A 26,413-nucleotide genomic window follows, 5' to 3' on the forward strand; every position below is an offset into this window, starting at 1 on the left:
GCTGCCGAGGTTGGATGGGCCTGGCTGTCCCAGCTATGGCTGTATGCTGGGGGATAGAAGGCAGGCCCCACCTCCAGTCAGGGGTATGCACTGGAGTGCCAGGCGCTGGGCAGGATCCAGGGTTGTGGTGCACAAGCCACACCTTTGTCCCAGGGTGACACATGGGCATGCTGGGCTGATGGGATCCTGGGTATGGCTACCTGGGAGTGAAACACAGGATGGGGATTTTCCACATCCAGACGTGGGGAGACAGATGCTGGATCCTGAGCCCAGCTCGGGCTCACATGGTAAAGGGGATGTGGAAAAATTGTGCCGGGGCCAGAACAGCTGCAGTGAGGCCGGGCTGGAGACAGGGCTGCTGGGGTCAGCTGGACAGAACCCAGCCTGCTGAGCTAGGCCCAAAGAAGGCCAGGAGGTGTATGATCCCCTGCAGCCCAGGCCAGCTCCAGACCGGCTCCATGGGCCAGCCCAGGCAGGGCAAGCGCCCGGAGCCAGACACCTGCCAGATAGGGAGAAGGCCCAGAGGTTCAGCGAGGTGAGGGATTGGGCTGTCGCACAAACCCAGAACTCTGCCATGAAGCCTCTAGGGGTTCCATCCCATCAGCGAGGGTCGTCATCACGCACCTAGAGGGAGCGATGGGCAAGATCAAGGAAGAGGCAGAAGGGATATCGGTGCATGGGATGAGAATCAACAACTTGAGGTTTGTGGATGATACAGCTATCAGTGAGGAAGAGGAGACGCTACTGAGAGCAGTACAGACTGATTCTGAACATCGATAAAACACAAACAATGCTGTTTGGAGATAAGGAACTGGGAAGGAAGATCAGTGTCGGTGGTATTGAGCTAGAGAATGTCGAAGTTCACCTCTCTGGGGAGCAACCTAACATGATCTGGAATGTGAGAAGGAAATAGCGACTAGAATAGGGAAAGCAAGTGTGAGTGTGAAGGTGATGGATAAGATCTGGAAAAGCAAAGCAATTAGCTTAGGAATGAAGCCGAGTGTCTTGAAAACATGGTCAGCAGCGTGTTGTACAGATGTGAGACAGGTGATAACGAAAGTCGAAGAGAAGGATATTGACATTCCAGAGGAGTTGTTATAGAAAGATCCTGAGAATAGGATGGATGCACAAGGTCACCGATGAGGAATTCCAGAGGAAGATACAGCTGAAAGAGAACCTGCTACAGGTTATACTATGCGTGTTACAGCTATTGGGGTAGGGCTGCAGAACGAAGAACGAATGAAAAATCAAGACCCTGGTATGCAGCATAATGGATGGTCGAATAGGAGAGGCAGACCCCACCGAGAATGGGTGGATGATATAGTAGATTGGGGGGGAGCCAGTCTACAAAAACTAAGCCACTCCACACTGGGCAGGGAAGATGGAAGGAAATAGTGAGGGAGGCAGCGGACACCAACAGGCGCTGAGTCCATAGTTGATGATGATGACAAACCCAGGCCTTGGAGGTCTTGGCCACTGCTGCTCCAAGCTGCTTGGCTGATGGGGGGTGTCCTGGGGAGCAGTGTGGCCCCTTATGCTCAGCCCGTCAGACTGACGACAGGATTCCTGGGTTCTCTCCCCAGCTCGGGGAGTGGAGGCTAGTGGTTAGAGCAGGGTGGTTAGGAGCTAGGACTCCTGAGTTCTCTGCCCAGCTCAGGGCAGGGAGTGGAGGCTAGTGGTTAGAGCAAGGGGCTGGGGGGCTTGACAAATGGCTGAGGTCTCAAAGTAAGGCAGATGCTGAGGGGATGTGAGCCTGTGGCTCTGGGTCTCTGAGTGCCCTGGTCACATCCCAGTCTGGGGCAGCCAGCCAAGGGCTCGCAGGTGGAGGGGGAGGGGGAGGCTCCTGGGAAGTGCCCCAGCAGTGCCATGCACGTTACTCAGCCTGTGGGAGGTGCTGGGAGCTCCACCCAGCCCCAGTCCCCCTGCACAGAATCCACTCCCCCCCTCAAGGGCTCAGCCACAGCCAAGACAGGACTGGGGGGTGGGCTGGGAAAAGGGGCTTTGGGATCCTGTTCTGGGCGTGAGGAGCCCACGACCAGCTCCCAAGCTCAGCTGGGTGTTAGTCCAAGGCTGACCCCTCAAGCTCTGTCCAGTTGCCCTGGGCCTCGGTTTCCCCTGTGTATATGAGACCTGTGGGGGAGGGGGCTGCTGCCTCTAGGCGCCCCCCCCACACCTCCCCCCCCCGCCAGAAGCTGAAGCTGCTGTGTCTGGCCCCAGGGCAGTGCCAGCCCCACACTGCAGCGCCACCTGCTGGTCACCAGAGACCCACACACAGCAGAGGCTGGGGTTCTGCATTGCTCAAGCTTTTGGCACCACCCCACACCCACCTTCCCCCATCCCAGGCCCCCCCTCATCCTCTCCACAGCTGGGCCAGGGGAAAGGCTGCACTAGCCCAGCCCCAGTGGGTCTCCCCACTGCAGCCCTAGCCCTGCACCTCCATTTCCTGCTGCTCAGTCCTCGGGGCAAATCCTGCTGGGTTGGAGGCTAGGTCCACCCCCTGGCCTGGCCCTGCAGCCTGTTCCCTGGGGTTCATCCCCCTCCATTCTGAGACAGATGTCAGTTCCCTGGCTACCACCCAGTGCCAGCCACCGAGGGGATCCTGGGGGAGCAGCCTCACCCCACAGCAGGGCCTGGCCCTGTGGGCCCTTTGGGGCTGGAGGAACCAGGGGCCCTCAGGCTGTATGGAGGGGGGCAGAGATGTCCTGCCCCTCCACATTCACCAGCTTTGACCTGCAACCTGCCCTCTGAGACACTGGGCCCTGGAAGTGAAGCAGCTGCCCTCCCCCTTCCTGGGGACCCACAGCTGCACTGGTCACACCCTTCCTCTCCTCCCTGGGGCTGAGCCACCAGTGCTGGAGGGGAGGCCAGCACCCATGTGGACAGTAGTGTTAGTGGGGCAAGCCCTAAAGAGCAATGGGGAGCAACAGTGTACATTACAACTGCCCCAGAAGGGGGGTTGGGGTGGCAGGCCCCCCACCATCCCAGACAAAGGCGCTGGGGACCAGCTCCATTTCTTAGGGGAGCCCCAAAGGCTGGTGGTGGGTGTGAGCCTGTGCTGGCTCCGCCCACTTCTCTAGCACCCCCCCCCCCCCCCCATCACAGCTCTGCCTCCTCAGCAGCAGGTGGGTTTTAATGGATGACTATTTACAGGCTAGAAAACTCCAGCTCCGCAGGAGCCGAGGAGGGTCGTGAGCCAGCCCCAAGTCCCCGCTGGGGCGTCTCTCGCTCGCTTGGCCCCGTGCCTACTCCTCCTGGCCGCAGCCAGCTCCGTGGCCCCCCAGGTGGCGCAGCTCCTCTTTGGCATCCTGCCACCGGCAGGCTCCTACTTCTTGGGGCTGGCGGAGACAGTCAGCAGCTGGCGGTTCACCTCGCGCAATTGCGCGTCCAGAGTCTCCACGGCCAGGCCCAGCTCAGCCACCTGCTCTTGCAGCCCCAGCAGGGTGCTGCTCTGCTCCTCCTCCTTCTTGCGGGTATTGGCGGCCTGGCGTGCGTACTCCAGGAAGATGCACAGGCCGCCCACGCCAAAGACGATGGCCTCGCCCAGCAGCTCTGCCCCCAGCTCCGCTGCCGCCTCCTCGTTCAGTGGTTTGATGGTTGCGCCATGGAAGCCCATGATCCGCATCTTGGTTCGCATCTCCACCCAGTGATACACTGCGGGGGGGGGAAGGAATGGGAGATCACCAGCTCCTGCCACCTGCTGTGTACAGCCACTGGGGATATGAGGCTGCTAGGGAAAAGGAGGTTGGAGAAGTCCAGCCACAGCAGGCCTTGCCCCCTGCTCCTGACTCACACCCACTGCCAGCCCAGTCCTGCCTTCCCCTCTGCTCTGTGATGCCCCTCACTCCCAGCCCACAGCCCCCTGCCGGCCCAATCTTGCACTTGCTCTGGTCTTCCAGTACCCTTCACAGCCATGATGCTAGCCGAGATCTGGGTTCCCCCACTCCCAACCAGCAGCCCCTGCTAGCCCAGCCCTGGGTTCCACCCATAGCTCTGCCAGCACCCCTCACCACCAACCTGCAACCCTGTTACTCCCAGCCATGGGCTCCTCCCAGCCCAGCTCTCTCCCTGTGGCTCTGCTGGTTCCCCTCATTCCTGACTCAAAGCCCCCTGCCAGCGCAGCATGACAAAGTTGGGGATGTGTTTTGTGTGAATGCTTTGTGGGTCTCACTTTCCCTATGTGCTGCATGTTTAACAAGGCGGTGGGAGACTGTTCTCAAACAGGTATGACCTAGCCTCGCAGCCAGTACCCTGAACAATGGCTTGGAGATCACAGACCCTAGCAAACAGTAGGTTGGTGATTGGGAGGCCCAGGCCAGCTTGGGGCCCAGCCAGTTCCAGGACAATGGGCTGATGAGAGAGGACCCCAGTGGCCTGTTTCCCTGGGATGGCAGACAAGGGAGCAACTGTGAGGGCTGGTGGTAGAAAAAGAGAGTCTGGAAGGAGGCGGCTGCTGGACTGTGGGGACAGAACAGCCAGACCCCCCCTGGATGCAGGACAGACCTAGCTGTACTGGGCTGAAGGAGGCCAAGCCCAAGGACCCAGAGAGTTTCCTGTGCTGGGTGCAAACGCTCAATAAACCCAGAGCTGCATTATTCCCTCTGGGCGTGCGGGTCTCAGGGGCCAGTGAGGGGACTCCCCGGGGGGCCCACAGCAGATCCAGGTGGGCTAGAGGTCCAGAGGTGCAGTTCCAGAGGCAGAGGGGGGCCCCCGAGAGGGGCCGTTGCGCTGAGGGAGGTTCCTCCCGGGGCCGTACAGAGCCGGGCGGCAGAAGTCCCGTGAGTCTGTGGCAGCGGGGGCCGGCTGGAGGCGGCAGCGAGCGGCTGCCACTGACCAAACAAGGGGAACTGAAGGAACCAGCAGGGAGCAGTGCCCGGTAACTGCTCCGGGGGGGCAGAGAAGGAACTGGGTCAGGTGCCACAACGGGGGGACACGTGGGGGGCAGGAGGCCGAGAGGGGGGAAGGGGGTCTGAGCGAATCTCCCTCGCGACCCGTAGTCCCCCCGCCACCGCCCCAGCAGCGGTCAAGGGTCACTAAATGCGCTTTGCCTTCCGGGTGTCCGCTCAATGTCGGCCCGGGTCCCGCCCCCACCTTGCGCTCATTGGACGGCCGCCTCCGGGCCCTACGGCCATTGGGCCAGTCGGACCCCCTGCTCCGCCCCTGCGCCCCATTGGACCGAAAGCGGCGTCGCTCCGCCCCCCTCGCTGCTCCCCATTGGCCCTGCAGCCCCTCTCCGAGGCTCCCAGGCCCTCTGCCCCGCACGTGCTGCACTACGCCTCTGGTCCCGCCCGCAGCCCCGCCCACTGGCCCGGCGACCCGTCACTCACGCTGCGCGGGCGGCCCGCAGATGTAGGTCCGGAAGAAGGGGCTGGCGCGCGCTCCCGCTTTGATGCGCGCGGCCAGCGGCCGGCTCAACTGCCGCACGCCCAGGTAGAGGAGCTTCGCAATGGGGAATGCGCCGACCACCATCCTCCGCCCGGCGGCCCCGCGCCGCTCACCGTGACGTCAGCGCGCAGGCCCCGCCTCCAGGCCCCTCCCTAGTGTGCGGGGGCGGAGCGCCTAATACGCAAACGAGGCTCATGAATATGCGAGGTATACGTAGCTCGTCTTCGGATGACGTAGGAGCAATATGTAAATGAAGTGTCGGGGGCGGGAGAGGCTGCGCTGCTTCCCTGGCCGCGCCCAACAGACCGGCATGCAAATGAGGCTCATGAATATGCAACGACTGTGTAATAAAACAGGTAGAGACCGCGCGTTTGCAAATCCCTGCTGGGTCTGTACACGAGGGCGCGGTGTTCAAATTATGCAAATTTATTTTTCATTATGCCAATTTGAGACGCCCCTCCATGTTTCTCCCGCCCCCTCCGGACGCCTGGGTTCTCTGCGGGGCGGGGGGCATACGAGCGGGCTGTGCCTTTGCTAGGAGCCGTGCTCCGGTTTCCACCCCGGGCATGCGGGAGAGTGCGCGGGGGGGCGGGCTGCACCGCCGAGGAGAGACGGGGCCGGCCCCAGCCCCAGTCCGGGCCCGCTTGGGACCCAGCTGACCCCGCCGAATTGTGCTCGTTTACATGGGTGCCCTGTTCACAGCCCCATCCCAGCCCCACCCGGCGTGGTGCTGAGCTGGGAGCCGCAGCTGCCCCCCCCCCCCAGAGGCGGCTGCATGTGGGTGCTGGCCGAGGGCCCCGAGGGCAGGCTGGGATACGCTCCGGGGCCCTTCCCTAGTGTGCAGGAGTGAGAGCGACTCCGGGCCCAGAGCTGCCTCCCTGCAAGTGTCAGGGGGTCTGTGTCTTCTTGCTGCCGCCTGCATGATGCACTGCCCGGGCGGTGGGGGGCGATTCCCTGTGACGTGGAAAGTAGAATGGGGGGTGCCCCCCGTGACCCTGAGCTGCGGAGTTGGGGCTGCAGTGACGTTAGCCCCCACGTGACCAAAGGAACAGGAGGATCCTTGGTAGGTTCTGCCTCTTAAGCCCCTGCTCCCAGCTGACCAGAGCTGCCCTTGCCTGCTGGGGCCGAGCAGTACTGAGCCACACACGCCCCGCCCCCCCCCAGCGTGGGAGCGGACTGGCCCGAGCTGGGCTGAGCAACTCTGAGCTCAGCACAGCCACACACCCGGATCCCCACCAGAGGGGGCTGGCGAGTCCCATCAGCTGCCCACCTGCTCACTGGGGTCATGCGAGGACACAGGCTGGCCAGGCCAGGTGGCTCCTAGACGGTGGGGTGGCTCACAGCCCCATGCAGGCGGCTGGCTGCTTGCCCCCGACTCTGTCCCAGTGGCACTAGGGCTGTGCGAACAGCAGAGGGGGCTTGTCATCTTTTGAGAGCTGTGAGATGGGGTGGAAGAGTGATCGGCGTGAAGGGCTGCAGGGCTTCCCCGCCACCCAGCTGCTCAGCCCAGCCTCAGGCTCTTCCCCCGCTAGGGGGATCTCCAAGCACCAAACTACCCCTAAGCCCTAGTGCATGGGGGCCCCTGCCCAGCTGGGTGGGCACAGAGCTCCAAGCGGCCAACGGAGTCACCGCTGCCTTGGACTGTGTCTGGGCAGCACCAACAGAAGCCAGCCAGGTCTGTGTGGCAGGGCCTACGAGGCGGTGGGGAGCCGGGACTCCTGGGTTCTCTGGGGACAGGGGAGAGTGCCCTTGTGGAAGCTGGAGGGCTGGTGGAATGAGGCCAGGGATAAAACTAAACAAACAAATGAAAGGAAAATCTCCTGCTATGGCTCTGCGGCCTGGCCCTGGCACTCTAGGCATCCTAAGCCCCTGGCTGGTCTCACCACCCAGGACCCTGCAGGGAGAAAGCTCTGATCAAGGAGTCCTTGCAGAGGAGATGCGGGGGGCAGTGCTCCACACCAGGCAGCGGGGGGGTGTCTCGGCCTTGTACGGGCAGCTGCTGGGGAGCGTGGGAGATTCCTGGGCCTGAGCATGCTCAGGCACTTCCTGTTTATTCCCGGGAATGTTATTGCATAGCCCCCTGCCCGGTGACGTGGGGAGCAGCCACTGCTTTTGCGGTCACTGCCCAGCTCCCTCCCGCCTCCACGCTCCCTTTGATTCCTGGAGGTAGAGTCAGCTGGGGGTGTGGGGGGGGGGCCCTCTAGGGAGCATGTTAGCTCAGCACCAGGGAGACTTCATTAAGAGTAGACAGAAGAATGATTGCTACACAAGGGTGAGATGCAGCCACCTCTGGGGTGGGGCATGGGGGGGTCTGTTTATACATGGGCCTCCTGCCCTGTGCTCAGATGCAGCCACCTCTGGGGTAGAGTGGGGGGCCAGTTTATACAGGGGCCATGCCCAGCACTGACATGCAGCTGCCTGTCTCATATGGAAGGGGGGGGCAGGAGGTTGGGGGGGGAAGGGCCCAGGGGGAGGGAGGGCAGGAGGTGGGGGGAAGGGTGACCTCCCCCATCCTGACCAATGGCATGGAGACACCTTTGTGGGCAGCAGAAGCTGGAGAGGTTTCCCAGCAGCATAGGCAGGGAAATGCTCGGGACCAGAGCCCCCCACTTCTGTGCAGGAGAACCCTGCCCCGCCACCCGACAATGGGCCCTAGGCTGGCCCCTGCACACAGCTGGCAGGGAGGTAACAGCCTGTAACACCGGCTGGGTCCCGCTCAGTGGCTGAGCCTTGTGGCGGGTGCACTGTGCCTCCTGCACCAGTCCCTGGGGCTGCCCCGGCAAAGGGGGAACCAGGCAGAACCAGCTCATGGGCCTCCTTGAGTGCAAGGCACTGGTGGGAAGGGAGTCATGTCTAGTGGCTAGAATAGGGGAGGGCTGGAGGTCAGGAATTTTGGCTTCTCTGTCCCCTATATGGGAGGCACCTAAGGGCTGGTGATGGGAACTGGAGGAGACAGGACTCCTGGGTTTGGTCTGGGACTGCAGGAGGGGAGGGGAGTCTGGCTAGAATATAGTTTAGAGCAGGGGGCTGGGTTCCCACACCCAGACCTGGGAGAGGAGTGGGGACTAGTGGTTAAAGTCTGTGAGGGCTGGGAGCCAGGACTGAGTTCCTACGCCTGGCGCTGAGAGGGAAGTGGGGGGTACTGATTAAACAGTGGGGACTGGGAGCCAGGACTCAGGCCTGGCAAAGGTGGGCATGTGACCTTTGACCCAATTCCCAGGGTCCAGGGCCAGGATGAGACCCTTGTGGTACAGGGCTGGTGCCAGGGTGCACAGTGCCCCCCTCCCTTTCCTTGGAGAGCTGGGTCCTGCACCTCCATCTGCCATGGCAACCATGGGCTTAGCCCATTGCACCCCCCACAGATCCTTGGCTCCTGGTGGCTGGTTTCTGCTGGAGCAGGGGATGGGGGCGGGGGCTCCAGGATAGCCCCGCCTCCCCCAGGAGCAGCCCAGAGGGCAGATGCTCCAGCCTGGAGCCTCCCAGCTTGGTAACAGACCAGTGCTCCCGAGAGACCCTCCAATAACAACCCCGCGAGGGGGCTCCCTTGCTGTCTCTGTGCAAAGCGCCTGGGGACCACTGCAGAAAGCCACGCCCTGAATCCCCACGAGTGTCCTGTGATGCTCTGTGCTCAGGGGGCCCATGCAGGCACCGTTGCCCCCAAGGCCAAGAGTGCAGGATTCTGGGGTGCACTGTGGGAGCTCACGCCCAGCTCTGCCAAGCCCACCCCAATCCCACGGGGCCTCGCTGGTCCGCGCCCCTGCTGGCACCCGGGGAGCCGAGTGTGGGACTCAGCGTGGCCAGCGGGGGATCCCAGTGCCCCCCCCGCCCCGTCAGACTGCCTCTGAAATCAGGAGAATCACACAGTTGGGGGGGGCTCTTTATTCACACACACCCCCCCGCCATGTTTCCCAACTTTTCTCCCCAGCTGGGAGAGCTGGGAACAGCCTGGTGCCAGCGCAATCCTATGACCAAAGCCCCCGCCTGGTGCCAGCATGAGGTTCCCACGTTGGCTGCCAATGTGAGCTTGGCGCTGGCTGGGGCGGTGGGGCGGCGCCAGCACAAGGCACCGAGATGCTCCTGTGGCAGCCCGTGGGCTGTATTCTCCCACACGGGTAGAGACCAGAGGGGGTGGGGAGTAGGGACCCTTCCTTGGTTTTGTTGCTGACGGCCCTCAGCCCGTGGGGATCGCGGCAGCATGAACCCATGTGGGTGCCCCATGGAATGAGCACTGCCTAGACACTGAGTGGGACACACCTGGCACTGGAGAGCTCCCAGGTTAGATGGATGTGGGGAGAGCCTCACGCAAGGTGGCCCAGCCCATTGGGCAGAGTCAGGCATGGAACCCAGGTGTCCTGGCTCCCCAGTGCAGCTAGGAGCCTGGGGCAGGTAGGTTACAGAGGTGCCAGAGTCTGTCCTGGCTCTGCCCGGGGGGATTCCACGCCCAGCAAATGCCAAGGGACGTAAGGGCATCAGGGTGGCTCTCCCTGCCCCCAAGCTGACCTTCAGCTGTGCCGGTTTTGGTGGCAGCTGTGGGATCTCTGGGACAGACTGGGGGACCTGAATGACCCACCTTAGCTCCCAGCCAGCCTTGCCTGTGTGGGATTCTGGGTGGCTTGGGGCTGGTGCCGTGGGCTTTGGTTTCTTGAGGAGGGAGGAAAAGTCCATTAAAATACCGCTTTGTTCACCCGTCCCCCTCACTGGCTGGCCCTGCCTGCCCCAGCAGGGCCAGATCTATCAGCCTGGGTTGCTCCCTTTGCAGGGCAGGGGCAAACTGGTCCATAAGTAGAGTTCCTGGCCTGTCTGGGCCTGATCCCAACGTGGAGGGCCCCTCTTCTTCTGTGGGGCCCCTCCAGCCTTCCCCACCCTCCCAGAAATAAATAACCCCCATTAAGCATCCGGCTGAGGGCAGAGCCTGGCATGGGACAGCCCCATCGGCAGACAAGTGCCTTCTGGTCCCCACGCCGCAGCCCGTGGCCCTGTCCTGCCCTCGGGGCAGCCTGTCTGGGTGCACCTTCAGCTGGCTGCAGTAGTAGACTTTTTTCTTCTGTGGACCAGCCACCTGAGGGGGACCCATGCCCTCTCCCCAGCCCCTGGAGGACCAGGTTCCTGTGGCTGAGGACAGCAGAGGCCACACAAGATCTCATCTGGCAGCACCAGGTCCTCGGTGGCACAGCTGGCCCTGGCAGGGAGTCTGTGAGTGGCTGGCTCCGGGGCTCGGTGCGGGTCCTCAGCGGTTTCCCTGGGACGTGGGTTTGGGAATTCCTCCTGCCAATGTGCCAGCGCCCTGGTGTGACCCTGGCAAAGCTGCCCAGGGGGTTGCAGCAGCGGGGGTGCTGGACTGCAGGGTGGGTACCGGTTGTCGAGGCAGCCACTGCCTCTGAGCAGGGGAGCGGGGAAATCACATCTGGGCGGGACGCAGCCAGGCTGGGACACTGAAAAGCCACAGCGGAGCCAGGCTCTGCACGGACACATCACAGCTGCTGGGGCCAGGGGCCGGGGCAGGGCTGGCATGGGGTTAATAATGGGCAGGAGCCAGAAGCTTCACCCGGAGATATGGAGGGACAGAGCCTCTGTGTCCTGTTCATCCCTCCCCAGCCCGTCACAGCCCTGTGCCCAATCACACCCTCCAGTCACCCCCCAGCCCTGGTCACACCCTCCAGTCACTCCCAGCCCATTACACGCTCCAGCCTTCATCCCACCCCAGCCCCTGTCACCTTCTTCACCTATCCCCTGGCTTTGTCTGTCCCTCTCCACCATCTCTGGGGCAGGCAGCCCATACCCCCATCCCCTCCACTCCCACACAGCCCTGCCTCTATCCCACACCTCTACCCATCCATCTACCCCCAGGCAACCATCTATTGCCAACATCCCTTCACCCCTCTGTCTCTCTGGGGTGACCCCCCCTCCCAGCCACCCACCGCAGTCCAGGGTCCAGCCCCAGTTCGGCTGTTCCCCATCTCACATGCCTGCAGAGCCCCGGGTCCATCTGTCCCGGTGCAGCCCCTGGGGGGCGCTTCTGCCATGGCCAGTCCACGCAGGGCCCTGCACTGCTCTTCGGAAGGACAATGCCCAATTTACACCTCGGGGCCCCAGCACTCACTGGTCGAAAGTCAAGATCTTCATCTGCAGCTCCTCGTCGGGTGGGCCTGGGGGCGGCGGGGGCTGGGGGGCCACGGGGAGCCGGAAGAAGCTGCTCTTCTTGGAGGAGAGGGGGGTGTCCAAGCTGAGCGAGGCGCTGGCCATCTCCTGGGGCTTGGAGCTGGTGAGGAAGCGCAGCAGGGTGGAGAGGGCCTTGGCCACGTCACCGCGGGCCCCCTCGTTGGCGAAGCAGTACAGGATGGGGTCGGCCACGCAGTTGAGGCTGGTGAAGGCCAGCGAGGTGTGGTAGGCCACGAAGACCTTCTCCTCGAAGCTGCAGTCGCAGGCCTTGCCGAGGTAGACGGCGCTGCGGGAGAGCAGGATGAGGTGGTAGGGGGCGAAGCAGAAGAGGAGGATGACGATGAGGCTGAGGGCCAGCCGCTTGATCTTGGCCTTCTCCTGCTGCTCGGTGGAGATGTTGCCACGCACGGCCCGCAGGATGCCCTGGTAGCAGAAGAGCATGAGCATCCAGGGGAAGAGGAAGCCGAGGAACACGCGGTAGAGGTTCATCCAGGCCACCCACTCCTGCATGGGGTACTTCTCGAAGCAGAAGGTGTGGTTGTAGCGGTCGTGGAAGAGCTCATTGTGGAAGAGCGGCGCCGAGTTGGCCCCGATCTCGATGGCCCAGACCACGGCGCTCACCGCCACGGCCGTCTTGATCCGGCGGACGGGGGCAAAGCGGAGCGGGTGGGCCACGGCCAGGTAGCGGTCCACGGAGATGCAGCAGAGGAAGGCGATGCTGATGTAGATGTTGGTGTAGAAGACGAAGCCGAAGAGCTTGCAGGACTCCTGGCCGTGGATCCAGTTGTCGTAGTGCAGGAAGTAGTCAATCCACAGCGGCAGCGTGGCTATGTACAGCAGGTCGGCCACCGAGAGGTTCATCAGGTAGATGCCCAGCTCGTTGTGCTGCCGGACCTGCAGGTAAGCGGCCCACAGGGCCATGCAGTTGGTGGGCAGCCCCAGGGTGATGACCACGATGTAGAGCATCGGGGGGAAGAGGTGGTCGATCTTGGAATTCACCTGGCAGCTGACCAGGGTGGTGTTACACATTCTCATGCTGGCCGCGTCGGGGGGGGCTCTGCTCACAGCGGGGGCTGCAGCTGGAAGCGGCTCATCCTGCCAGGCTCCCTGGAGTGGCACTGCTGCAGGGTCTCCATAGCTGCCGGCTGGGCCCTGGCAGGGGGACCCCAGCCTCAGCCACCCTGTGGAGGAGCAGCTCGGGGGGCGGCTGGCAGGGATGACCGAGGGGATCAGAGGAGCCCTCTGCCCAAGGCGGGGCGGTGACCCTGAGATGCAGCCCCTGGGGAAAGAGGAGAGAGTGTTCAGGGCAGTGCCAAGCTGGGCCCCTGCAGTGCCCCCTGCCCCCCCAACCTCCCTGCCAAGTCCCCACAGACCCGCACACGCATCTGCCCCTGGCAGCACCCCAGCCAGCATCTCCGCCCCCCATGATCCCAGCCAGCCCTCCGCCTGCTGTGACCCCTGCAAGCCCCACGACCAGCCTCTCCCCAGGGGGTTGCAGGTCTGACCAGCCGCTGCAGGGAGTGAGGGTCTCCAGGGTCCCTGCCCCACCAGCCTCCTTGTGCATGGAGGAGCGCACCCTGCCCCCACTCTGGGAAATGCCCCACCCCACAGCTCCCATGCTCTGACCACCTGGCTGGGGGCTCCCAGGCCACGTGCGACTCCCCTGGGCCCGTCTCTGCCCCACGCACCTGCCACTTCTCCCTCTTCACCTCCTGCCAGAGCTGCTATCCCTTGAGCCTGCTGGGAGCCTCTGAGCAGCTCCCCAGTCCTTCCCACGGGCAGCCCCAGCACCAGACCCCACCCCGCACAAGCACAGCCACACGTGGGGTGGGCAGCTCGGGGTCAGGGCCTCGTTAACCACCACCACAGCCAGCGCTCGAGAGACGCTGCAATAATAGATCGGCACAGAGCCCAGTGCTCCTCAGTGACTGTGGTAACAGACTGGCACAGAGCCCGGTGCTTTGAAGGACCCTACAATAACAGATGGGCGCAGAGCCAATGCTTGTGAGGGACCCTACAATAACAGACCGGCGCAGAGCCAGTGCTTGTGGGGGACCCTACAATAACAGACCGGCGCAGAGCCAGTGCTTGTGGGGGACCCTACAATAACAGACCAGCACAGAACCCAATGCTTGCAGGAGACCCTACAATAACAGAGCAGCACAGAACCCAATGCTTGTGAGGGACCCTACAGTAACAGACCAGCGCAGAGCCAATGCTTGTGGGAGACCCTACAATAACAGACCAGCACAGAGCCCAATGCTTGCAGGAGACCCTACAATAACAGACCAGTGCATAACCTAACGCTCGCAGGAGCCTGGGAAAGTTTTTAATGTTTTCACTGCATGTAACATATATGCCTCAGTTTCCCCTGCGTGTGACTCTGGTATCTAGGAGGTGGCGGGGGAAGGGATCATTGCAGACCCCCTGAGGTCAGCATTTCTTAAACTTTTTGAGACCACAGCCACCAAACAATAATATTTTTATATGGAACATCTCAGAATTTTCGTCCAAAAAACCAAACCAAACAAACAACGTCCACCCCCGACCCCCTCTCCCAGCAACATCTACAGCAAAACCCAAGGGAAGGAACTGACTCTGGTCTCCTAGCAACGAAGACGTAAGGTGGTACCTGGTTTTAAGAACAGAAAACGGACTTCAAGTTCCTTTACCTGCAAGTCGTTCATGGAACGTGCTCTGCAGACCTGCGCTTGAGAAGGCTGCGCTGGTGAGCAGCTGTGAGCCTGGGAAAGGGGCAGTGTCCGAGGGCTGGACGACTCTCTGGAGCTCAGAGGAGGGACTCCAGGCGCCAGCCCCTGGATCCCCACCCCGACCCCACGATGGACTTTGCGCCTTGTTCCTGGCCACTGATAATTCCTGTGTTACTGCTGGCTGAGGTCACTGCTGGCTGTGGGGTGGAGTGCAGGGCCCTGCGGGGGGGTTCCCCAGGTGTCCCATCCAGGGGGACGCCCTGCAGGGGATGATGACTGAACAGGGGCTGAATGGTCCCAGGTCTGACCCAGGAAGTCCCAGTGCTGACGGGGCACCCGGCCTTGGACAGAGGGTCCCCAGGGGAGACCTCACTGAGCCTCTCCCTGAGCACCCAGAGCCCCCGCAGTAAGGGGCTGGCTGGTGGCCTGGTGCTCCCGCAAGACCCTACAATAACAGAGGAGCGTGAGGTCTCCCAGGTTTATTTACACAAACAAACCCAGGAGGAATGTGGGACACCCCCCTCGCCTCGCCTCGCCTCGCCTCCCCTCCCCAGCTCTGGCTCCAGCCCGCCCGGCTGGCCCACAGCCCGTTCACACACAGCTGCCCTGGCCCGGCTGGTCCCATGGGTCAGAACAACGCAGCTCCCCGGCTGGGAAGCCGGCCTGCCACCAGCCCTCAGGCTGTGCTGGGACCACGACTTGCTGGCCCAGCCAGCTGGTGTAGCAGCCCTGGCACAGCACCATGTGGCACCAGGATGACCAGACAGGCTGCCCCCTGTGGCATGAGTAGGTCTGGGCCCAGCCCTGCCCTGGTGCCCAGCAGTGGTTGGGGCCAGGCCGGAGGCCAGTCGCTGTCATGGGCTGGTGGCATTCTGTGATCCGTGGAGGGGAAACTGAGGCATGGAGGGAGGGACCGGAGCAGGCGATGACATTCAGGGGCTGTGGAGCAGGCTGGGGCTGAGCACAGTGCAAACTCCTGCCCCGCCGGCCATGATGCCCCCCTCTCCTTGGTGGCCTGTGTGGGGCTGAGGCATCTCATCCAAACCTCACCCGCCCGCCAGCCAACCTTCCCCCGCTGCCCCATCAGCCCCCATGTCCCCCCAGCATGGTCCCTTGTGCCCCTGCCAGCCCTCTGTGCCCTCCAGCAGAGCCTCCTGCTGCCCCAACAGCCCCCCTTGGCCCCCCTCTGCTCCTGCCAGCCCCCGACTCCCAGCAGGGCCCCTCTCCCCCGCCTGCCATCTGCCCACCACCAAGCCCCACACCTGGGACCTTTCAACCCCCTGTGCCAGCCCCTCTGCCCCCCCAGCCCCTCCAGTCAAGCCCCCCCGTCAGCCCCCTGCCCCACAGCTAGGTCCTGTCAGCCCCCTGCACCAGCCCTCTGCCCCACAAGCTGGGCCCCCTTTGTTGCCAGCCAGGTCCCTCTGCCCCACTAGATCCCGCTAAACCCTCAGCCAGCCTCCACCAGATCCCCCTAACCCCCTGCCATCCCCAGCCCCTGCCCAGCCAGCCCTTCACTTGACCCTCCCCCACCCCAAGCCAACCCCCAACTCCCAGCCGTTCCTCCCATTCCACCAGCCAGCATCCCCCTGCCACCAGCTCCCCTCATGGGGGGCACTCAGGCTGATCAGCCATGGAGGAAAAGCGGGGCCAGGGGCATGCACATGAGCCTCTTTAGCCCAGATTAACCGGGTGCAGTACTGGGGTGCCCGCTGGGTGACTCTCCTCCCTGGGGCCCTGTTGCTACCAGGCACCCCAGTCTGCTGGCCCTCAACTGCACCCGGGGTTGGGGGTGTTGCTGCACAGGCAGCAGCACCAGCAGGAGGCCAGGAACCATGTTAGCACAGCACATCCAAGAGATGGGACAGTGCTAGGGCAGTGTCGAGGGAGGGGTGGGGTCCAAAAGGCACAGTTAAGGTTGATGGGGATGGTACCAGGGGCAGAGTTAAGGATGGGATGGAGAAGGGGTAGTTAAGGATGCCTGAGAAGGGTGCCAGGGAACAGGTTTAAAAGTGGGACCTGAGAGGCAAAGGGGCAGAAGTCAAGGTGGGATGAGGCAGGACAAAGGGGCACTGTTATGGTTGATGGGGATGGTGCCAGGGCAGAGTTAAGGCTGCTAAAAAGCCCTGCTGAGAGGTTCCTCCCTACCCCCAGATCTGCTGGGAATCAAGGCAGGAGAAGGAGTTAATGGAGAGGCCAGGGCTGGGTCAATGGCTGGAGACTGGGCTTGGGGGAGCGATGACTGGAGGCCAGGCTAGGAGCCTGGTGGGGACTGGAGACCAGGAGGGGCCATGGGCAGGAGCTGGAAGGGGCAGGATTTTCAGCCTGGGGACTGGGCAGGACAGTGGTAAGCAATGGCAGGAAGCTGGGGTAGTAGTCGGCTGGAAGCACAGGGGCCGTGGGCCTGGCCATGGCAGCTGAGGGCCGGCTGGGGGTGATGGCCAGGAGCCAGGAGGCTGAGGCTGGCTGGAGGCCCAGCACAAAGGGTCTCGTGGCACTGACTGGGGCAGCAGCCATAGGCAGGTGAGCATGACCTCTCCAGGCCCCTAATCCCTCCAGCCCCCGGAACTCCCCTGCCGGGCACCAAAGGGCAAACAGAGCCAGGCGGCCGAGTGAGATGAGAGCCCCAGGGCCCAGCGCAGGCCCAAAAGGACCCCTTGGTCCTAGAGTGGCAGCAGTGGGCCTGATCCTGCCACAGCCCCGTGCCCACCCAGCAGGGCCCGATCCCACCAGAACCCTGTGCCCCAGCAGGGCTGGAATCAGCTCCAAGGACAGCTCTGGCAGGTTCTGCCAACCAGAGTCGTGGGCACAGCCCCTCTGCTGGGCAGGGAAAATGCCTAAAGCGTGAGAATATCTCAGCCAAGCCTCAGGACAGCCGCCTGCCTGTCTGCCCCTGTGTCCAGCCAGGCAACCCCAGGCCAGTCCCTGCGGTAGCTGCCGGGACCAGGACCCACTAGCGCGGGCAGCTCCCTGGGTGGTAACAGCCACTACTGCAGCCTGCTGGCAGCTCCTTGGTGCCAGGTTTTATCCCCACCCAGGGCTGGTAGAATAATTAGTGGAATGACCTGGCTCCTCTGGCTGGAGCTTCGGGCAGAGTGCTGACTCAGGGACACCTGCGCTGACTGGGAGAGGGATACAAGCCAAGGGGGCTGGGTTGGCTGGGGGAGGGGGAATTCTCTCCCCATGGCACTAAGGGACGGGGCTTGTGCTCCCCCTGCCCCCTTCCTGCCTCCGCCAGTCCTCCCTGACCTGTTGGACCCGTTTCCTGGGCAATGCATGATTTATTTGCATCACCATCAATGCCTGATTAGAAAGAGCCCTCCCTACACAACCTGAGCCTCTGATCCCCATTGATGGCTGTGGGGCTGGGCTCCTGGGCCCTTGCTTCCAAGCCCCACAGTGTGGGGCCCTGCTGGAGGATTAGGATCTTGGCCAGCAGGGGATCTCAGAACACCCACATTTAGGCAGGGGGCAAGCATCCTTCTCCCCACATCACACAGAGGGAAACTGAGGCAGGAACCTGCAGGTGGGGATCTGCAGAAAGCAAGTGAGGGAGGGAGCTGGATGGAACCCAGGAGTCCTGGCCCCCAAACAGTGTTCCCTGTAGGGTTTTTTCCATCCGGGGTGGAATAAATTTTGTTCTGTTCACTGAGGCATGTGGAGCTGTGCACCACCAATAGACACACACACTGGGGGCGCTCTGCTAATCAGCTGGGCAGCCGCTGAATCTCCCCTGGGCAGCCGCCCAAGTGCTCGGCTCGCAGGGAACCCCGTTCCACTGCTCCTGCCATGTACCGCAAGCGGCGGGGGGGTGCGGGGGTTGAACTGAGGGGCTACAGCATGCAGTCTGGGAGTTAGGACTCCTGGGTTCTGTTCCCAGCTCTGGCAGGGTGGGAGTTGCTAAAGGGGGCTGGTGGCTGGGCCCCAGGGAAGCTGCTGGTGGTATCCCACTAAAAACACTGCCTTTGGACTGGAAGAAAGAAAAATGCATCAACCAGCAATCACCACCTGGAGCAAGTCCTTCCCCCGGCTTCAGCCTTCTGTTAGCAGTAACAAATTCCCCCCATCTCGTGGCCTGAGTGGCCAACTCCCTTCCCCCCATTAGCAAGGGTGGGGCACTCAACTAGTCATCCTGCCTTACACCCTTCTCAGCCCAACCCCTCCCTGCTGGTGCCTATGAAAATCAGGTTGTTTGCATGGGACCAGGCCACCACAGGCTGGAACAGCCAGAGCCCTGCGGGGATCCCATGTTTGCATCCACCTCTGACCAGCCAACAGCCTCTGGGGACAGCACACAGCTCTCCAGAGGCAGGGCTCCAGGAACAGCCCTGCAGGAGCGCGAGGGGGTCTGGGCACAGGGGCAATGAAGAGGGTGTCCCACAATGCACCTGGCCTACCTCCAGACAAGGGAATAGCCCACAATGCACCTGGCCTACCTCCAGACAAGGGAATAGCCCACAATGCACCTGGCCTGCACCAACCAGCTCCCAAGTGGCGGAGGGGCCAGGGGCAAACTGGGAGGAGTCACAGCCCACCCAGGCCTGTGGCTGGGACCAGTGAGATTCCTGGTTTGGTTCTGGGCTGACTGGGGGAGATGGGGAGGCCCAGCCCATTTCTGAGGAGGGGCTAAGATGCCTGGGTCCTGACGTCCCCACCTGGTCACAGGACCGGCCCTATGGGAAGAAGAAGGGCAAAGCTTCATGGGAACATGGCCACTGAGCTCAGGGATAAGGGCTGCGGATGCTCTTGGGAAGGGCCTGGAGCACCCTTGAGTGGGGATGGCCATGTACCTGCTGCCCTTGATCCCAGTCTTCTGGCTTAGGCCTGGTGAGTGGGGTGTGAGGCTGTAGGATGGCGTGCACAGGGCTGGGGTCTTAGGCCAACTGGGCAGGGTGGGGGGCTCTCTCCATCCAGCCCCCAAAGCAGGAGGGGAATTCAGCTGGTGCTGGTGGAACTCTGGTTCCTCCCCACCAGCATTTTTGGGGTATTTTGAGACTTTCTAGGGTTGGCAGAAAACTGGCCACTTTTCTGACACCCCCTTCCCCCCGCAGCCCGGGGAAGGGACTTAGCCAAACTCTATGCAGAGTCACTGGAAGAAATCGGAATGAAACGCAGAACACCCCCACCCCCACGCTCCCTGCTCTGACCACTAGGCCCTGCTCCCTCCCCGCACCTGGTGGGGTGAGCAGTGCTGGCTGAGAAGGGAGCGGTGGCGTATTAATGATGCTGTGGCCGAGTTCCCTTGCTGTGTAACCAGCTGGCAAGCGGCACTGGACCTGGGGAAGGGGGGCTGGGCCTGCCTGACGTCTGGGGCCAGATTCTGGTCCCCGTGGGCCCCTCCCCTCACACGGGCACATCAGGCCCCATCTCCTCCTTTCCATCAGACCTGGAGGGCGGTGGTGCTGCCTGTCCTACAGCTCAGGAACAAGGGCATGGGGCTGGCATGGCAGGAGAGGGCCTGGTGCCAGGCCCAGGGACCTGCCCCACGGCTTCCAGGGGGCTCTGTCGTTGGGCTGCCACCAGGAGCTGGTCTCTGGGGCGTTACAGCTAAAGGGAGCGGCTGGCAGCTCTGCTGTGCCCCTCACTCCTGACCTGCAGCCCCCGGCTGGCCCTGCCCCGTGATCCTGCCCCAGCTGCGCTGGTGCCCCTCACTCCCAACCCACAGCTAGGGGCTCCCACCACCCAGCCGGTGCCTCTCCCTCCTGCTCCACAGCCCCCTAACAATGCAGCCCAGGACCCCCCATCCAGCCAGTGCCTATCACTCTTGACCCGCACCCTGCTGGTGTTTGTTCCAGACCCTTGAGCAACGCCACCATTAGCCTGCCAAGGGTGCAGCATCCTGGAGCCTGGGGAATCTCTGCCCCCTGGGCTCACCCAGAGGGTCCTACCAGGCACGGAGTCCGAGGAAAGGGATGGGGGATGAACAGCTGGGAGGTGCTACCCACAGGCCACACTGGCACAGAGAGAGAGCAGGTGAGGAGCTGGGGGGCATCGCCCTGGGAGATGTGCTCCTGTCCCAGCCCCCCCCCGATCTCCGTGCCCTCCCCGCAGGTCTCAGGGCGCCGAGGGTGGGGGCCCACAGAGAGGCAGCACATTCAGCCCCAGCCCTGCATTCACCTCCCTGCGCAGGGCTGCTGTCTGCCCATTACCAGCTGCAATGACATTAGCCCAGCCCAGGTCCCGCTGCCCACCTGCTGCCCACGCAGCTGGGCCCCGAGAGAGAGACACTCCCTGCCTGGGAGGGGCCCCCGCCTGCTCCCTCTCCAGCCCCCTCCTCCTACCCCCTCCCCAGTGCTCCTCACCCATCCCCCAACCCCCACCAGCCCCCTCACCCCAGTGCCCCTGCCCAGCCCCCTCCTCCTCCCCCCACCCTGCAGCTACTCTCTGCCCAGCACCCTCCTCCCCATGTGCCTCCCCTGGGGTGTGTCCCTGGGGGCTCTTGCCTGACCCTGGGAAGGGAGCAGAGCGAGAGCCATGGGGTGGGGGGGGGTGCTCAGGTGCACACCCCCCCGCCATGGGCATGACTTTAACCTCCACTGCCTTCCCTGCCCCCATCGCCTCAGGGAGCAGGTGCAGCCCCAGGCACTAAGAGGTTAAAGCAGCCCCCCAGGCAGGAGCAGCCCCCCCAGCTGGTGTGCTCCCGGCAGCCTGTGCTCACAGCCCAATTCGATTACCCAGCGTGGGACTATTTATAACCCGGAGCTTTGCGCTCGCCCGTCTGCATTGCCGGATGTGCCAGGGGCTTGCGCTGCAGCCCAGCTGGGCCCCAGCACGGCAGCCACGGGACAGAGCCATGTCAGCCCCCCTCGACGTCCGGGCAGGGGAGCCCCTGGCTATGCCAACCCCGGCCTCTCCCAGCAGAGCGGGGCAGGAGGGATGCACAGGCAAGACACGGGGGCGGGAGTGGGGAGCAGAGTGGCACCGGTCAGCCCCAACTGTGCCAAACTGTCTAGTCCCCTGCTGGGCCCCCTCCCCAGGGGTGCCCCTCAACCCCGACCTGCAGCCCCTGCCGTCCAACCCTACCTGCCTGCTGCCCAACCGGGGGGGCTGCCCTGGAATAACCATATCTGGGACTTGGCGTGAGTGTGGGCCGGACAGGCACCCCGTGGCCATAGCCTCAGCTGCCAGGCCTGTCCCAGCTCCGCCAGCCAAGGCACGGGGTGGGGGAGAGCCGGGGGACTGGCATTGGGGGTGCTCCAGGAACGGCTGGAACGCAGCTATCCCACAATGCCCGTGGGCCTGTGCCGCTCCACACCGCTATCCCACAATGCCTTGGGGCCTGTGCAAAATCTAGCTTCCAGAATGCATTGCTGCCAACCTGGCACTGTGCCCTGGGGAACGCCCCGGCCCCTCCCTGGCCCACCGGGTCCCAGGTGGGACTGGCCTTCATAGAGTCCTGCTGCAAAGGGCAGCTGTGGGGCTGGAAGCAAGGCCCCCGGGGACAGCCCAGCCCCTTGCTGGCACCCAGGCTCCCAGCTCTGTGGCTCAGAGGCGGCTGGCATCGCAGGGGTGCTTGGCTCAGGGCAACCAGTGCAGAGCCATTGCAAACAAGTCAGCAAACTGGCGCCTCCCCAGCGCTATCCAGGGGCTTTGTTGTGGGGAGGAGCGACACCGCCCCTTGTGAGTGGCCGCTGATCTTGCCCCAAAAAGGGGATGAAGGGCCTGGCACTGGCCTATGGCGAGAGGTGGGGGATGCCTCTGAGCAGCCACTGGGCAGGCAGTGCCCATGGGCTGGGGAGTGGGGGGCTGGCAGAGCCCTCTGGAGAACTGGGGGGTAGCTAGCTTCTCCAGGTCCCCACCGCCCTCATGCAAACACCAGGTGCTGAGTCACTGCCCCCTTGCCCCAGGTCCTGGGTCCTGTTCCCAGCTGTCCCTGGCTTGGTGCAGTGGGGCCAGCTCCCCCCCTCCCTGCCCAACTCATTGCCTCGGTTTCCCCCACAGACCCTGACACTCCTCCCCTGGGACAGCGGCGGGAGGAGCAGGCGCTGGTGCCAGATTCCTGTGGGCTGCGGAGCCGGCCTGGGAAATAAGGCAGGGCCCTAGTGCAAGAGGTCGGCCCAGCCCCCATACCCAAGGCGTAGCCCCTCCAGCTGCCCTGAGCGAGGTTTGGGCTCCTATCCCTCATCTGGGCAGGGCCCATCTCTGCCCTGTCTGGGCAGCAGCCAGCGGGATGGGACCTTGGGCAGGGCTGGTGTGCTGGCAGCACAAGCGACCCGGATCTAACCGCTCCAGCCCGGGCACTCCTGGGGCCGCCCCTCCATAGTTGCCTGGCTTGTCATGCTGAGTGGTGCCTTTCACACCTGCCTCACCGGCTGACAAACCCCCAGCCTGACCCCCAAGCTGGCACGGCTCCGCCTGCTCCCATGCCAAGCCCAGCCGAGGGTCTGAGTGGAGAAAAGCCCAGTGATGGCCCCCTTCTCATTTTGCACCCCCATTTGCGATGAGCTTTCCCCGAGCGCCTGCTGTGCCCCAGAGCCCACCCTGCCGCCTGTGCCCCCAGAGCCTGCCACGCCCCAGCACTTGCTGTGCCCCCATTGCCTTGAGAAGCTTCAGGCCCAGAGGAAAGCAGCAGAGCGCTCGTTATCGCCAAGTCACTGGAGCAGCCTGGCCCGCGCCCAGCTCTGGGGTGGGCTCCCAAATACACTTATTTCCAGTGACCAAGGCCACCTGGCTTTGGCCACTTGCTGGGAGCTGCAGCCCAGGTCTCCCTGTGGGCCGCTCTCACCCAGAGTTTGGTTGCTGCCTCCTGTGCCCCTCCTGGCACCTTATCTCCCCTGCAGATCTGAGGAGATACAACCACATCCACGGCTCCTGCCCTGTCCGCACCTAACATGTTTGCTCCACCCACCAGGGCCGGCAGGTGCTGGAGGGAGCCCAGACAGCAATCAGGACCACGAGAGCCCCACAGGGAGAACACCTGGCCCCACGCACCAGGGGCTTGGTGTCGGGATTCCAGGCCCCTGGCAGAGCTGACAGCTCATCCTGGCACATGGGCCAAAATTCAGTGCTCTGCATGTTCCCTGCCTGCAGCTCGGCAAAACAACGGACCCGGTTAGTAACGTGGCGGCAGGAGGACACAGCACTCCTCCGACGGGGGCAGTGCCTTCCAACAGTGCCACTGCTTTGCCCGCGAGGCCTTCCACCCTCAGCGAGACCCCCACTTCCCCCACCCTTCAGAAAAGCTCCACCCCAACTCCCATCACCTACATGGGATGGGACGATTTCTCGCACCACAGCTCTGCCAATGCCCCTTATTCCTGGCCCACAGCTGCTACCAGCCCTGCTGTGCCCCTCACACTTGAGCCATGGCACCCTGGGCTCCCCCCACCTCTCCCAATAGCCCTCACTGTGGACCTGCCTTGGGCTGCCCTGCTATCCCTGCCTCGGGCTACCTCCCTGCCCCTGCCAGCCCCTAACTTGCGGGGCTGGAGCTGGGTTCCAGGGGGCCGGCCGGCCTTGCCCAAGCAGATGCAGAAACCTGAGTCCGACTCCCCACACCTCACCCTTCCTGAGGAATGCCCCCCACCTCCCAAGGGGTGTGACCCCTGGGCCCCCAACAGCACTGATTTAACCCCCTGGGTCCTACATCGCAGCCCTGGAGGCAGACTCCAGCAGGGCAGGGTGGGAGCACGTGGCCAAGGCCTGGGGTCACTAGGCCAGCAGTAGGTGAAGCTGCCACAAGGCAAACCCCGTGTCTTCATCCCTGGGAGGGATTAACTTGGTAGAAGGGATGCTCTTCCCCAGCCTGGAGCAGGCACCAGCCCCAGGCCCATTGACTCCCTGCCCAGGGGGGGCCTCTGGCTTGTTTTGAGGCAGCCCAGGGGTCACCTGCCCTGACGGAAGTAGATTGATGGGGAGATGGTGCAGGAGAAAGCAGGTGGAAGCAAAGGGGCATCATACAGGGCAGGGGCAACAGGGGGCTGTCCTGGGGGAGCACGGCACATCCTATGGGGCAGGGGGCTATTCAGGAGACAGGGGATCAGCAGGTAGCTGTGGTGGAGCGGGTGGGGGGTGGTGGAAATCACCTGGTGGTGGCACAGAGCATGAAGAGAACAGGGGGCCACATTCCCCTCCCAGGACAACTCCCCAACTCCCCCCAGCTGGCTCTCATCCCCACATGGTCCAGAGCTCTGATCCCCCCAGTCTTCCTCAGCACAGTGTCCTGACACCCCTTCCCCTATGCCTGGGCACCCCTCTGCCCCACACCCCCACCACCCCGTGTCCCACAGCCCCATGCCTGCACCCCTGTCCTGTATCCTCCCCTGGGCACCCCAGCCCCACATCAGCATGTCCCCCTTGTACCCCATGGCCAGGCACTCCCAGCCCCACCCCAGCACACCCGCACCATACCGGAGACCTGGGGCCCTGTAGCCCCACACCCACACCCTGCCCTGTGCCCCACACCTGGGTACCCCCTGCACCACTCCAGATGCCAGGCACTCACAGCCTTGCACCACCAGCTGCATGCCAGCACCCCACGCCTGTTCCCCCCCCAGCACCACACCCCCATGCTCCCAGCACCTCCAGTCAGACCTGGTCTCTCCCAGCAGGGTCTCCAGGAACCGGGGAGTAGCGTGCAGCGTCCGATGCCGGCTTCTGGGGCGTCCCCGTCGGGTACCACTGGGTTCTGGCGCCGGACCAGCCCCTCCCTCGGCAGGTCAGTCCTGGGGCGGCCGCGGCTCCGGGCAGTGTCCAAAGGCGCCGACTCTGCGCGACTGAGCGACCCGGGAAGGGAGCCGGAGCCGCAAACACGGCCCGGCCCCGCCGGCGGGTTAACCCCTGCGCTGCCAGATCTCCCGCAGCCCCCCTGCCCGACCGGCGGGTTAACCCCTAAGCTGCCGGACCCCCCCGCAGCCCCCGGCCCCGGCCGGCAGGTTAACCCCTGAGCTGCCGGCCCCACGGCCGGAGAGTTAACCCCCGCGCTGCCGGACCCCCGCGGCCCCGCGGGCGGGTTAACCCCTGCGCTGCTGGCTTTGCAAGCAGGTTTACCTGTAGTTGCTGGCCCCCCTCCGGCAAGTTAACCCCTTCTCTGCCAGCCTTCCTGGAGTGTGTGCACCTTTTCACTGCTGCCCCACGGCCTGTGGATTAACCCCTCCAGCACCAGGTCCCGCCGGCAGCGGGTTAACTCCTTCACGGCTGGGCTCCCTGCAAGCGGGTTAACCCTATCAGGGCTGGGCTCCGCGGAGCGGGGTTAACCCCAGCGCTGCCGGGCTCCCGCCGCCGTGAGCAGGTTTAACGTCTTCAGCACCGACTCCCAACAAGCGGGGTTAACCATCTCACTGCCAACCTCCTCAGCGAGTGTTCACCTCTTCTGCCAAACTTCCCGAATGAGGTTAACCCGTGCAGTGCTGAACTTCCAGAGCCTGGAGGACCAAGTCCCTTCACAGCCAGCCTCCACGAGTAGTGAGTCTAACTCTTGGAGTGCCAGACTCCCCAGCGACCCACGGTAACCAAATCCACACCGTTTCCCTGTTCTAGGATAGGTTTATCCCCCTGTGTGCCAGCCTCCCAATTTGAAGTGTTGTAACCCATTCTTTGCCAGCTCCCTGTGCCAATGAATTAAACAGCAACTACCACCGTTAGAAATGTTTACATCTGCAAGTCTGGAAAAACCCCAAGAGTTTTAAAAGAGCTGCCCGAGGAACCCGCTGTACCCTTAATGTGGATCTTCACTAAATCCTGGAACACTGGGGCAGGTCCAGGAAACTAAAAGCAAGCAAATCTTGTGCCAATGTTGAAGAAGAGCAAATGGGATGACCCAGGTAATTATTGAATTGCCTCCTTACTGTCACTGTTGTTTGTCCCACACACGGATCCCAGGCAAGATAATATAGCAGATGATCCAGGTGAAGAATTAAGGGAGGGCAAGGTAATTAATACCCATCAACACGGAAGAGAGATCCTGCCAGGCTAATCTGATGTCCTTTTCAAAAAAACAAGTTCCCACATTTGACTAGTAAAGGTAGCAAGGTTGATGTCACATCCTTAGACGTCAATAAGATGGTTGACTTGGCACTGCCCAGCCATTTGATTAAGAAAACTAGAGCAATGTAAAATGATTGTGGCAAGCAGTGAAGGGATTAAACTCAGGCTCCTTGACAGGTCTCAAACTGTGACTGTACACAGGTACTCCTCACTGAGCTGGTGTGTGTCTAGACCGGTCC

At 63.0% G+C, this 26,413-nt stretch overlaps 2 protein-coding genes across 2 annotated transcripts; both read right to left on the reverse strand.

Annotated features, from left to right (window-relative positions):
• Positions 1-3,112: 3,112 nt before the first annotated feature.
• On the reverse strand, positions 3,113-5,625 carry OPA3 (outer mitochondrial membrane lipid metabolism regulator OPA3). Its single transcript, XM_075016598.1, has 2 exons — positions 5,325-5,625; positions 3,113-3,651 (listed from the first exon to the last, which is right to left on the reverse strand). The coding sequence occupies exons 1-2, from the start codon at positions 5,464-5,466 to the stop codon at positions 3,323-3,325; spliced, it is 471 nt and encodes a 156-aa protein (XP_074872699.1). The 5' UTR covers positions 5,467-5,625; the 3' UTR covers positions 3,113-3,322.
• Positions 5,626-9,271: 3,646 nt separating this feature from the next.
• Positions 9,272-25,008, reverse strand: GPR4 (G protein-coupled receptor 4). Its single transcript, XM_075016404.1, has 2 exons — positions 24,783-25,008; positions 9,272-12,820 (listed from the first exon to the last, which is right to left on the reverse strand). Exon 2 carries the CDS (start codon positions 12,574-12,576, stop codon positions 11,479-11,481), a length of 1,098 nt encoding a protein of 365 aa, XP_074872505.1. The 5' UTR covers positions 12,577-12,820; positions 24,783-25,008; the 3' UTR covers positions 9,272-11,478.
• Positions 25,009-26,413: the final 1,405 nt, after the last annotated feature.

The sequence above is a fragment of the Carettochelys insculpta genome, chromosome 22, assembly GCF_033958435.1.
Source record: "Carettochelys insculpta isolate YL-2023 chromosome 22, ASM3395843v1, whole genome shotgun sequence".
Classification (NCBI taxonomy): domain Eukaryota; kingdom Metazoa; phylum Chordata; order Testudines; family Carettochelyidae; genus Carettochelys; species Carettochelys insculpta.

Bases quoted from the DNA above. Each gene is read 5' to 3' on its own strand.
- OPA3 (XM_075016598.1), bottom strand. From the start codon at position 5,466: ATGGTGGTCGGCGCATTCCCCATTGCGAAGCTCCTCTACCTGGGCGTG. The intron at 3,652-5,324 runs GTGAGTGACGGG...CCCCCCCCGCAG, and splicing joins CTGCGGGCCGCCCGCGCAGC to TGTATCACTGGGTGGAGATG.
- GPR4 (XM_075016404.1), bottom strand. From the start codon at position 12,576: ATGAGAATGTGTAACACCACCCTGGTCAGCTGCCAGGTGAATTCCAAG.